This window comes from Ursus arctos, unplaced genomic scaffold (genome assembly GCF_023065955.2).
Source record: "Ursus arctos isolate Adak ecotype North America unplaced genomic scaffold, UrsArc2.0 scaffold_6, whole genome shotgun sequence".
NCBI classification, from domain to species: domain Eukaryota; kingdom Metazoa; phylum Chordata; class Mammalia; order Carnivora; family Ursidae; genus Ursus; species Ursus arctos.
Window position 1 is genome coordinate 17,593,631 of NW_026623078.1, and position 14,085 is coordinate 17,607,715.

General features: G+C 40.0%; 1 protein-coding gene across 1 annotated transcript in view; it reads right to left on the bottom strand.

Moving 5' to 3' along the window:
• TOX (thymocyte selection associated high mobility group box) overlaps positions 1 to 14,085 on the bottom strand; it is a 292,831-nt gene that overhangs the window by 5,995 nt on the left and 272,751 nt on the right. Inside the window, exon 7 of the mRNA XM_026516437.4 lies at positions 2,816 to 3,202. Coding sequence (XP_026372222.1) covers positions 2,816 to 3,202 — 387 coding nt within the window. The remainder of the gene's footprint in view (positions 1 to 2,815; positions 3,203 to 14,085) is intronic.

Sequence of the window (14,085 nt, forward strand, 5' to 3'; positions counted from 1 at the left end):
CTGCAGTTTGAATTCCTGCTCAGTAACCGCCCCCCCCGCCAGGATCTTACTAATTTATCTGTTTATCTTAATACCACCGCTACACCAACACTGCTCAACTCTGATCTCAGCTGCATGGGGACAGAGGCCTCATTACCTGTTCTCATCTATCATTCAATTTCCAGAGCCTAGACAGTGCCTGGCACACATTAGGGGTTTAATTAATCTTTTTTGAATAAATGCAATTAAAAAAAAACTTCCAAAGAATTGAGATTCTACAAACTAACCTAATAATTTCTTCTAGTATTTAAACATGTGTGCTAAGCATTTTTAAATTGCTCATTTGTTCATTTGTCCATTCAACAAATATTTTACTTTACCCACTATGATCTGGACGCTGTTAACAGTGATGTTAGTCACTGTAGGCTCTTAGCTATTTACTCTCCACTTGGGGTTCATGCCATTTTGTCTTCTATCATTAATGTAAATTGAAATCAGGTGCTCCCATCTCAGTAAGGACACTTTTTGAGATACACTAATAGAACTGACTTAAAGATTGATGAATAACGTGTCCAGTGTAATCTGTTCTATTTTTTTCCTATTCAGTTCCAATTCTCTCTAGAAAGACAAATCTCTTGAGTTTTCACATGTGGCCTTATGTAATTCTGAAATGTTTGAAAACTCCTCAGGATCACAGCTAGCTCATCCAAGGTGTTTGTAGAAGCAGAAAAAGGAACCATCTCTGAGCGGATAGCTTAGAAAACAGTGTCCTCTCTAGACAGAGCTCTAGCCCTCAACTTGGTGGAGGGAACTGTGCCTTCTCTATTCTCTTGTCTGGGAGGAAACAGACCTGAGCTAGAGTATCGTGAGCAGAACACAGGCCCTCAGCCAGGCAGCACCTAGGTCGGAGTCAATCCAGCAACGCAAGGTTGTGTTCCTCCAACTATTTATTCTTTATGCAAACACTACTGGTTCGTTCACATGCAAGGACGCCCAAGAATATCCCTTTTATTGTGAGTGATGCCTGATAGAAAAAGCAGAAATTTGACTCTATGAATGTCACTTGCTGGTCACCGACACTGCTGTGGATAAGGCATGATGGCAGTTGACTTTTCCCTAGTCTTCTTCCCTAATGAATCAACAGCTAGTCTGTTGAACACATGTAAGTGAGACATCAGAGCTTTATCAATATCTTTGGCTTAGGGACCAGGGAAGACTTAGGTAAACAGACTTCTGTCCATTTGCTTTCTATAATCATTTTAATCTTAGAACTAACTAGGATGTAAAGACCCTCCAAATTCTTGGGAGACACAGGTTTTCTAATACAAAACTGGTAATAGTCTGTAAGAATGACCAAGTGTGAGAGGCAGCAGGCCTAGCATTTAAGAATCCAGGCTCTGATTTCTGAACAGAACTGGGCTTTGAATTCCAGCACCAACCTTCTGGGCATATGACTTAACTATGCCAAGCTTGAGTTTCCTTGCTTGTAAAATGAAGATAATGCTAGTTCCCGCACTACACATTTTCTGAAATTAATCACAAAGTAGAGTAATACGTTAAGGTTTGCTATTGTCAGCTCTCAGAAATCTTGTCTACAATTATAATAATAAAAATAAATCTGGGGGCGGCACTTGGATGGCTCAGTTGGTTAAGTGACTGACTCTTGATTTAGGCTCAGGTCACGATCTCACGAATTGCAAGATCGAGCCCCACGACCTCTTTGCTCAGGGGAGAGTATGCTTGAGATTCCCCCTCTTCCTCTGCCTCTCCCCCCAACACCCGGCTTATGCTCTCTCTCTCTCTTTCAAAATAAATAAATAAAATTAAAAAAAAATAAATTTGGGGGTAGTATATGTGATTCTTTTTTCTGGCTTCTCTCCATGCCACCATGGTCCAACTATAGACTCAAATTCCACAGAGGGCTAGTTATCAACTCAATAGGAAGCCTGTGTTTGCATATTTAATTATAGCTCTGGGAACAAAAGAGTAATTGGATTATAAAAGTGATAGATGAATTTGACACAATTTGTAGTTTTTAGCTTGATTTATGTTTTTGAAACAAGTTTTCAGGATTCTTGACCGCTGTATGTTTAGTTTCATTTATACCGTTTGCTCTTCATTTTAAAAATTTAAAATATCGCCAAATCCTAAAGGAAAACTTGACTTCAAAGGAAAGTTAAGCTAAGATTGCACACAAACTGTTTCAATAATTGGGGAGTGGGCCGAGAGGCTTCCAAACTTCCTGTGTTTTCCGATTTGTGCAGAAGCTATATATCCATTTTTAAACAAAACTCCAGTTAACATTTTCATTTCTTAGTACTTTACAGGTTGTACCAAATTGATATTTCTGAATATCAAAAAACAATGGTTCTGATTTCATTTTGTGGCATGTATCGGCCCAAAAGGCATACCAATCAAGGCTTTCCAAACATTTTTTTTTTTTTAATGTAGAACCCTCAGTCCCAAAGAGGCCTTTAGCAGGAGTTGGCATCTCAACATTACAAATGTACTTTACTCAAGGAGCAGAAAACAAGGAGGGTAATTAGAAATGTGATTTCTAGAAATGTGGCAAGAGGCCAGCGAGGGATTAGGAAAAGAAGCTGTGATCCATTGTTGTGATTGTATAATGCTGCCCAAACTCACCACCTGTAAATTATTTTTCAGAAAGCAGATGTTTGTTGACTATCTTCCATTTTCTGTCCATTAAATAGAACAGAACACACATGCCCCCCCCCCCTTTGCCAGATGGAGAGACCCCTTTCCCCATCATGCCCCCTCCCTGGCCCTGCCCCACCTCCTGCACTTCGGAATCAGAGTCCAGAGTGCAAGCACTTACCTGCTGCATGGGAGGTGAGTGTAAGGCAGACTGGACCTGCATGGGGAGCTGGTTCCCAAGGGGCTGCTGCATGGCGAGTGGTGGGTGCTGCTGCATGTTGAGATGCTGGTGAAGAGGTGGACTGATCTGGAGGGGAGGAGGGGGGGACACGGCCATGTTCGCTATAGAGACAGTCACTGGCATTTGGTTATTCGGCTTGGGGGCTATGCTCCTGGGGAGACTGGGATGCATGGCAGTTAGGTGAGGATTCATTCCTGGTTGTTGGTGGTAGTGGGAACTTAGGTACAGAGCTGAGTGTGCCTGGCTGGGCCCATGGAACACTGACGGCTTTGAGTTGATCAGCTGAGGCGGTTGAGATGTCTTCACATCAACAGGTTCACTGTAGCTCTGTTGAGGAAACAAACAGGGGCAGAGTTCAGAGACGGACACACGGGATGTTGATTTCTATCAGCAAGATGCTCGGGGAGCGTGCTTGGAATCAACACCCGTTACTCCTCTTGACTCTTGTCTAAGAACTCCTCCGCCATTACTTGTAATGTGACTTCTGCAAGACTGAGCTTAATCTGCTTTTGTGAAATCTTAAACAATCTCCAATGACATTTTCTTTTTCTTTGCCTCAATGTAAGCTCTAAGTTGGTGACTTTTCTCATCGTGCACACAACGAACAAAATGGGGGTGGGGGGAGATGGATGTCATCAGTGCCCTGATAGGAAATACAAGTACGTCTCACTTTGAGAGTAATTCAGTTTTGGACTTCTATTGATTGTACGTTTCAGTTTTTATGTTTCCTTTTTATAGTCTTAAGGAGCCTTGGCCTACATATTTGCATAAAGAAAACAAAGCGTGTTGATGGAAATGAATATGGGAAAAGAAGTTCTAAAATACCTTTCTGAAGTCATATAAAACCACATTAATATAGCTTCTAAGTAACCATGGAACTCATCTTGATTTTTTAAAGAAGTTGGTGATGAATTGTCCCTCATAATGAACTGGATAAAAATAATCTTAGAAATTTTTGACTGCATCATAAATTACTATAATTTTGCCCTAATTTTTTTATACCTTCATAAGGCCATTTCCTAATAATCTTTTCATTGACTTAAAAACTAGACCTAGCAGTGGGAGCTGAAAAGAATCAAGAATTAACTCTGAAGTGTTTCTTCTGGGGCAAGAACCTACCTCTTACTTTTGCTAAGAGGAGGAGGCTGATAGAACAAATGGGGAGAAGTGAAACCAGCTGGGGAAGGAACATGCTACCATGTCCTTCTGGAGAAAAAAGTTGCTTTGTCAAAACAGTGCCTTGAGGATGCAAATATCCTTATTCTGCAACCTTGATATCACGCTTATTCCGTTTCTGAGTCAAATGAGCTCCTGTTACTGTTAGTGTGGCAAGGTCTTTTCTGAAATCCTCCCGAGACACACAGCACGATCAATGGACCAGCACATTAGGGACACTGGTCGTCACACAAGATGACCCGAAACACAACGTGGGAACTTCATTTCACAAGTCAGCCTATAACACTGCTAGCAACGCAACTCATTTTTCCCCATTACTGTAGGAAACTGAAATGAAAACCACAGCGAGGACCATGGTGTGTCTATGTGTGGACTCAAGCAAGGTAGGCTGGGGTCAACGAACGACCAGCCCCACATTCTCTTTCCAAAGAAAGGACACAACTGACATCTTGGTGAAAATACGCCAGACCATGGAAATCTGGGGTCCTGGGAGGCTCTGAATTCTCTAGGTCGAGTGTACAGTAAGGTGTACCTAGAGAATTCAAGCCCCTCTGAAGAATCCTCTCCTTATAATATTTATCTCTGTGTCCATATTGATGGTGCCTTATGAAATAGAAACCAACATTCAGACTCCCTGTCTCCTGTATTAATATTAAAAGTATCAGAAATTGTGCACACACATTTTCAAGGGATGGCTTTAGAAGAAAGAAGCTTGGTGAAATGCAGGACTTAAAAGGTGCTTTCAATTAAAAAAAAAAGAAACTTCAGTAGATTTTTTTTTGTTTTTTGCTTCTCCTTTAAAATTCTTATTGTTGATGTGCAGAGTAGTGAACAATTCCAGGAAAAGGTCAAACGGGTTAATTCAGGCTGTGTAAACAGTGCCTAGTTCCACATCAGAATAGCAGGTACTGCAGTGATATGCCTCAGAAACCGTTCCCTATATGCCAAGAAGATTATGTGTTTATTGTGTGTCTGTGTAGTGAAGTCATCCAGGAAAGCGGTTTCATTGTGTTTTCCGCCTCTTCCTTAGCCTGCTGCAGAAGGGCTAATTTCATACTTAGTCACATACTGCATCAACTCCCTACAGGAACAGAACTATTACACATGATAGATATCTATAAAATTTAATACATGTGAGTGCATCTTTATTTCTTGCTTTATAGATGTTTTTAATTTAAATAGAAGAAAAATCACTCCCATCGCCCATACTATCAAAGCTCTGAAATATGTGGATGGGAAAATGTTTTCATTTTGATTTCTCTAGCCAATAATCACCTCGTCATCAAGTAACACGGTAGCTATAGAGTATAGACCGGTAGCCTGAACGTGTGTGCACATAAACAAAAGGCACGTAGGTGCGTATGACATATTGCTCGGACATAATCATACAATCGTCCGGGAAATGACAGCCATGTAATTAACATATTTGTCCAATTGAACAACGTTCGAGAAATAGACTTAGGCTACCTGTAGAATAGAAATGCCTAATCCTGGTGAGTCCAGACGCTTGGCCAGCAGCAGGGCCGGCTCTGGGGGTAGTCCTGGCAAGCCTTTCTAGGGACAACACCCGCTTCACCCCCTGACACACGCAGTTCCAAACTATATTGGGTGGGGAGGGATTTGTGGAAAAATAAACGTCTTATAAAAAACAAGGTTCCCGGATGAAATGTGTAGGGAAACAAGCCAGTGCCTTCTCGGAGCCTTCAGTATGCTAATGCGTGTTGTGAATCTCCGACTGAGAACCACAGAAACCTCTCAATGGGTCATTTCATGAGAATCGTCTTCAACGGAAAACACTGGTTCAGAAGAACTAATAAATTACACATACATATTTAAAATGGCAAATAGAACTACACTTCAATTTAAATGGTCATTTCTTGCCGAAATAAGCTAATTTTTGTTGTCTCGAAATGCATACTTAAATTACACAATCCAGGTGTAATATTACACTAATGTATAGTTCCATGTTTCCTGGAAAACTATCTGCATAGTGAACTTCATATTCTAGGCCAAGGGCAGTGACACAATTTCTTGAAGGAATTAGGAAGCTGGTAGCTTCCCAAGTACAGCCTAGAAGAACTAAGGCATGTACGTGCTGATGGTTTTCTTCAATGGTGAATTCAAAATAAATAATGAAACCAAATTCTCCTGAATTCCACCTTTTGAATAATAATAGCGGTGGGAGAGATGATAGAAAGATCTTTTCATAGGTACATAAAAATAGATTCCAACCTAATTTGAGATACTTTTTGCCGGCCTTGTGAAGACTGTTTTCTCATGGTGATTACACAAAACATTTTGTCTATCCAGCCATTTGTTTGTCATTTATCTTCTCCACACTAAGGCATGTAAAGATAGGTAATGCTAAACCTATTTTGAAATAGCGCTAACTTTTAATCCCTAGAAGGGCTATCAGCAAACAAATTAAATAGATTTCAAAAAATGATGAGTTCGACAACACTTGAGATATAGTTTTTAATATGGAGGGAGGAAGACTTTTAGGAAGTTACATGTTTTCCCTTTACTTTCGAAATGGTTGAATGTGACAAAATGGATAACATGTCCAGTGTCTAGCCACGTGCCTATGCACGAAAGTCACGCCAATAGAGGCTCTCTCCCTGTAATCTCTCTTTATGCCAATGTTCTGCATCATCAAGGAAAGGATCTCTGTTATGGTAGGAAGTTGAATCTCTGTGTCACATGCATCTGGCACAGCGACAGGACATAGAGAACACAAACAGACTGAATGACTGTTCTTGAATGAGACTCCATGCTGCCACTGTTGTCCTTGCTGAGACTCCTGACAAGATATGCCATTCCTCTTCCCAAGCGGTGAGGAAAGATCTGAAATCTTTGAAAACCCACAGAATATCAGATTGGTCTTTTCCACTCTCTTCTTTGCTGCCAGCATCAACAATACCTTTCCAGAAGATGAGAAATTATAATCCTCTGTCCTTTGGTTAGGTACCCTGTCCTTTACTCCCCACTGGATCTGGGGTGGATGGCAGGCTGCAAAGAAGATTACTGTGTTCCACCTGTATTTTGAGAATTTGTATCTTTATGTAAAGGTCCACTCATTTAGATGGTGAAAAACCCTGCTGCTAGTTCACTTCCGGTTAATTCTTAATCAGACTAATACAACACACTGTCTATTAATTACAGAGCTGTTTTATTGCTTTGGAAGATAGGTAGAATAAGTTCATTTTCCATAGCAAAGTGCCATGAATTCATAATCTGATTAAATGGGAATATGAAGAAATCATAAATTTAATCTACTCTGTCACTTTCTTCTAATTAAACTATGAAAGCAAGGCTACAATTTTGCAAATCAATTAGATTGTTTATGAAGATCTCTATACCTACCATTCATAAATTAAAACTGTTTTCTCATACAAACTAAGTAATTTAAATTTGCTTCTATTTTCAAATACACTAACCACTTTTCTTTAGTGGTGTGTACTTTGGGTAGGTCACCTGGCAAATGGGATTTTACCACTGTATACACAACTGAAAATCTACCCCTGAATCTGACATTTTCATGGGAGGAATGTGTTTTTGCTATTAGTTTCTGAGTGAGTTTTATTTCCTATTTGCTTTTAGACCGCTGATTCTGAAAGATGTTTTCCATCAGCAAAACGAGTGTGTGTGTGTGTATGTGTGTGTGTGTGTGTGAATAGAAACCTTTTGGGTCTTCTCAATAGAATCTTCCACAAGAGACACAACTCTATAAACCTTAAGATACTTCTTATTAACCATGTTGTTGATTATCTGAGATAGTTTCAATCCCTTTTACTTTGTATAAAGCAGACAATACTGCATAGTGTATAAATGTCCCCATTCTGGGATGATAAGTGCTATAAAAATGAGAAACTGACAAAGCAATTGTTATTTAAAATAGCAAAGTATAAACACAAGACATAAAACTCAGTGGAAGCAACAATATAGGAGTTGTTGAACCAAATCAGATTAATAGTCCATCTAATTTGATTCTTGTTTTCAGCACTGACCAATACTTGATGCACTGGAAATTAAACAGAATTTATACACCTACTCAATTGTGCATTGTTACTTCTGAAAGGAAAATTCTTCCTGGTCCTTGCAGGTGATTAACTTACACCCTGAAGCATGAGATTTTATTATCTTTAAATCACGATCTGGGCTTACAGAGCTGCAAATTTTATGTTAACAGTCATAAAATAATCCATCCCATTTTCAAATTCAGACCCAGTATTTGTCTCAATAGCTCTCCATGGCATGAATTCTGTAAGTTATTTCAAACAAAAGAAATCATTTCTTTTGAGTTTATTGTCCTTCAATTGAACTAAATGCTATGGTTCTTTATTATTGGTCATGGCAAGAGAGAACTTTCCTAATTTGATTCAATATTGTCCTCCACTGTACATTTTTATAAAAAGCTTCCATTGTTCCCTGTACATTTTGGCACCCCAGCTCAAGGTAGAAACAGTCTCTATTCTGATGTGTGACCTTTAAGTCATGACTCTGATTACTGTTATTTAACATAGCAGAACATATTCACTCAAATGTTGACTCCTTCCAGGTTGGCACTTTTTTACTTTTTAAAAAATGTATTTATTTATTTTCAGGGGGGAGGGGCAGAGAGAGAATATCCAGCAGTCTCCCTGCTGAGCGCAGAGCCAGACATGGGGCTTGATCACACGACCCAACCCGAGGTCATCCCCTGAACCAAAATCAAGAGTCGGACGCTTTAACTGACTGAGCCTCCCAGGCGTCCCCCCAGGTTGGCACTTCTAAGAAGCTGTATGCATATTGCAATAATGCAGCTTTTACTTGGAATATTTGGGAATTTCCCTACTGGAATTCTCTTCAGAGCCTGTGGGATACTGTTTTACATATCCTCAGACAACTCTTTGTCTTTTGATGGTGAATTTGATTTTTGGAAACAGCTAATCGTCACTGGAAGCCAGGTCTGTGGGTTAGATCTGGGTGATGTTTGGGGAAAAGAATGAGGTGTGAAAACAATGTAACAAGATTGATTTTCTAATGTGGCTCATAAACTTTTCCTGACTGCAGTTCTAAAAGAGGAGTTTCAAAAATCTTTTGAATTCTGGGAGCAATAATAAAATAAGTTTGTAGCCTCCCAAAGTGACTATTTTGAATGCAACACTCATTTTGGGAATATAAATTCTGGTCTATGTGGTAAAATGAAACTAGTTTAAAATTATACATTATTATCAACATAATAATTTAGACCCACATCTAGGAATTCCTGAGTCTATGGAAAAACTATATATCCTTAAGCTTTACTTAATAGCCCAACCCAAAATGACCTTAAATAGAGTGTTCAAGCCAGGGAGCTCTAGCCTTCATAATAGTATATGTTCTTGGTCCTCAGACTATTCTTAGTGCCCCCTGACTAATGGCTCATACAGACCATTTCAATGAGGAAAGCTGTGTAGATGAGTTTTTTAAACACCTACATCATTTCTCATCTTTCTAAAAGGATGTATCCATGAAGCAAGTTTTTCTTATTTTAGTGTCACTTTTTAAATTCCTTTATATCAAAGGAGGCTTGCCAATTGAAAATAAAGGCTAGTTAAATTTTCTATCACACAGAAACTCTGCGCACCTACCAACAACATGAAAAATAAAGTTGACGATAATCATAGTAATAATAATAATAATAATAATAATGATAAATAGCTGGTATTTATTAACTGCTTCCTGTGTTTGGGATCCTAAATCATGGAGTTTATACAGTGTTTTTTATTTTATCCTCATGGAAACTCTGTGATGTAAGTCCTATTGTCTTCTCTGTGTAACAGATGAGTAAGTTGAGACTTCAAGCAGGTGAATAATCTGCATGAAAAAATGGAAGGTAGGAAGAGGGAAACCTGGAATTTGAACCCAGATCCACCTGCCCCCAGGACCTGTGGACTTTGCTGCCCTCTGAGGATGCTCTTGGTGTGATGTTGGTAGCACTTTAGATAAGACAGGGCACATTCTAGTACTCAGGCCACAGAAAATTTTTGGTGGCACTTTAAAGGCCCTTTAATAGATTTGCTTTGATGCCCTATGCCTTAGAGATCTTCTCCAATCCTTACTTATAAACCTTTGCTTCCTGCTTTTAAATTTCTCTATGGAAAGAAGTTGTGTACCCAGCCAATTCAAGAGTTTAATAATGCCCTGGTCAGATCAAATTCCTCCAGTTTGAAATGATGTCTTATTCTGGTTCTAGAGTCAGAGAAAATGGAGCACAGGCATCACAGTCCTGGGGCCAAAGTCTGTCATGGGCTTGAACATGTCTGGATCTTCGTTTGAATTTCAAATTCTCTCTTCACAGCTACTATCTTCTGCCTTTTACCTTTCAGTGACTTTTATGACTTTTTCTTCTGAAATTTCTTCCATTTCCCCCTTTAAATGATAGAGCCCAAAGTTGAATAAATTATTCCAGGGTCCAACCAGCTTCGTATTTGCAACACTCTGTGCTCCAATTCATGTGTCCTTCAATTCCAATGTGTCTGCACAGCAGGGTTGCCTCTGCTGGCTGTGTCTGTCACTGGCTCCGTGGGAGCAGTTGACATGCTTGCACAGCTGGAAAAGCATGTGCTTCCCAAACACTCTGCAGGCTCCAGATTCCTCTGAGGGTCTCTGGCCAGCCCCTGGTAGTGGGGGGTAAAGAGTGGGGGTGGGGCGAGATTCAGAAACCTCTAAACCTCTACCCCCCCCCTCATTAAGTCAGCGTACCTTTACTTTTAGCTGTCTTATATGTAAGAGTTGGTATACATTTCGTGGGGAATAACTACAGTTTTATTGTAGTTCTAGAGATATGAATATTTGACAATCACTCAGGGTAGAAAAAAGCCTATAAGCTTTTGAACAAGACGGCAAAGAGTTTGAGTCCTGTCTCCACTGCCAGCCTCTCATTTCTGTGGGCGAATCACTTAATCTCTCTGCTTAGAGACCATCTAGAAAATGGGCTAAATCTTATTTTGTAGGGTTGTTATGATGAGTAGGGACACATGGAAAATGCCATGCACAGTGTGTGACATGCAAGCTACTCGATAGCAAGATACCATTTGTATTTGTTATTATTGGAAACAATTCAGTATCTTGCCGAGAATCTGTCAGTGTTGTCATTTTGAAGCATGAAGGTCAGAATAAATTTATTTACTACGACTGAGTGTTTTTATTTTTGGTAGACGTCAATTTTATTCAGACCTGGAGTCACGTTAATTAATATGCTGGCTTCGATGGTATAGAGTACATTGAAGTGGGCACGTCACTAATGGAGAGGAGCATTGCGAATCCTATGACTCAGTTTCATAGGTGGAGCTCATGTTCACTGGCTGTTTCTATTTTTGATTAGATTCCGTAAGAAGCCGCTAATTTTAGAATAGAGTCTTCAAGCTTTTCAAGGGCCATGACACATTTTACTTTGATCTGTATTCGTCTTTGTGCTCTCAGCACCTGGACTTGTGCCTGACACGGAGCAGGTGTTGTGCAGCCCTGGGGGGGAGGCAGAGCATGACCCAGAGTGGAAGCCTCAAGAAGTTGCCGACTTGACATGGCGGCAGATAGTAAGGGGAGAGCTGTTGGTCTAGGGAAGCAAAGCCCATAGTTCCCTTGACAACAATGACCTTCGAAGTGAGAATGTCCATGCTCTCCCCAGACTTGTGGGGCAGTAGGTGTTTTAAGGAAGGAGGTCAAGCACACTGTTAGGACCCAGAAGCAGCAAGGCCCAGCACAGGGATGGAGGATGGTGTAGGTCAACTCCAGGCTTGGGCATTTGTTACTTCTGTGGTATTTTTCCTCTTTAGTGGGATGTTTATAATCAAGCTTGCTTTGAGGGGTTAGGTGTGGGGATTGAGGGAATTCATTCACTAAAGTGGTCTTTTAAAAATATAAATCCATGGGGCGCCTGGGTGGCACAGCGGTTAAGCGTCTGCCTTCGGCTCAGGGCGTGATCCCGGCATTATGGGATTGAGCCCCACATCAGGCTCCTCAGCTATGAGCCTGCTTCTTCCTCTCCCACTCCCCCTGCCTGTGTTCCCTCTCTCGCTGGCTGTCTCTCTCTCTCTGTCAAATAAATAAATACAATCTTTAAAAATGTACATATATAAATCCAGGGTGCCTGGGTGGCTCAGTCGGTTGAGCGTTCAACTCTTGGTTTCTGCTCAGCTTGTGGTCTCAGGGTCGTGAGATCGAGTCCCTCATCAGGCTCTGTGCTCAGCGTGGGGTTTGCTTGTTCCTCTCCCTCCCCCTCTGCCCCTTCCTCCACTCTCTCTCTCTAAAATAAATAAAATCTAAAAAATAAAATTAAAATAAAAATTTAAATCCAATTATCCATCCTCTACTGAAACCTATTCAGTGGCTCCCCTCTGCACTGAGAATAAAATCCAGCTCCTATCAATGTCCTGCAAGGTCTTGGTGGTTTGGCCCTTGACCATCTTCTCAGCTTCACCTCAAACCACGCTCCCTCTCTTTACTCAGCTCCAGCCACGCTGACCTCTGACTTCGAGGAGACATTTCTGTCTCTGGAGGCTTCGCACTTGCTGACTGTGGCCTGGTCACCTCTCCCTGGCTCCCTCTGGGTCTTGCAAGCTCCTTGTCTTCCTTTGGCTCTCAGCTCTGAGGTCACGTCTTCAAAGAGGAGTTTTGTAGACTACCCTATTAGATCCCTTCTTTTATTTCCTTCCGAATGCTTAGATTCTCCAAGATCTTGGTCATTTATTAGTTTACGTTTCCACTATTGGTCTCCCCAATAAAAGGGAAAGCCTCTTAAATTCTGGGGGCATATCTGCCTATTCTTCACCGTGTCCTCTGAGTCTGGCAGTGCTCAGCACAGAACACATGCTCAGGGAAATTTGCTAAATGAATACATGAATGAGTGAATGGGGGAAAACAGAGCTTGGCTTGTGCACTGTGGTTACCTGGAATTGTATCTATTATTATCATGTCACATTTTATGATTGTACCTTTAGATCTTTCAGAATAGGGAAATAATTTATAATATACAAAAAACCTACAACATTGAAAAAGTGTATGTGTGAATATGAATGGCTATTATTTTCCTTGTCACTATTTAAAATGGAAAAGAAATGGATTTTTTACATAAGTATCTGTGTACAATGGGAAGGTAGGTTGGTAAATGTTCTGTACATGCCTGCAAAGTTATACTGCAAATATCCACTTGCATACAACATCAGAGGGCCGTTTTTCCAACCTGGAGAGAGTATTTGTAATTTTCCTTCAATTTGTATACACACAATAGATAGTTGTACATAAATAGACATTCAACAGTTCCAGCAAAATTCCTACTGCCAAAGAGGAAAAAAAAAGTCAGAGTAAGCTGTAAAAAAAGTGCTTGGTTTTTTAAATGTAGAAATGGCAATTCGCAGCATTTATATAAATTGCCGTATACTGAGGGTTGCAACTCTGAGAATGAACAGTAGGAAAAGTTGCAGTGAAGAGCAAATCTGAGGACACTTGTTTCAAAAGCAAAGGCTTAGTCAGTATTATAACATTCTGGCAATCTGCATAACATTAACCACAGTGCTTTGTATTGGGATTGAGACTTCATATATTGATTTTCTCTTATAGAAAATGTTCTGACCAGACTTCTATTTAAAATGACCAAAAAGAAACTTATCTTAGATGAAATAAGGAGAACACATTTTTTAAAAAAATTCCCCTCACATTTGGGGCATATTAATCTAAATAACGTCAACATGGCTTTTTAATTCAATGGCTGCATGGATCTAACAATTTGTAGCTCTTTCTTTGTTGTTGTTAAAATTTCACACACATTCGGTGAATTCTGTAAATATACAGAAATGGGAGACGGTATCAAACAGAAAATAAAAATATTTTCCAAAGGAGTGAGGTAAACTAGAAAGTGAGATCTGTAGTGAGATAGTACCGGAGAGCTGGAAATTTAAAGGTTAAATATTACATAGTGTTTCCCCATAATGTCATACCTTAGAAGTGGAACGTAAAGTTGCATTTGATCAATAGTGAAACGGGATTTCTCATGCATTTGTATTTTGTATTCT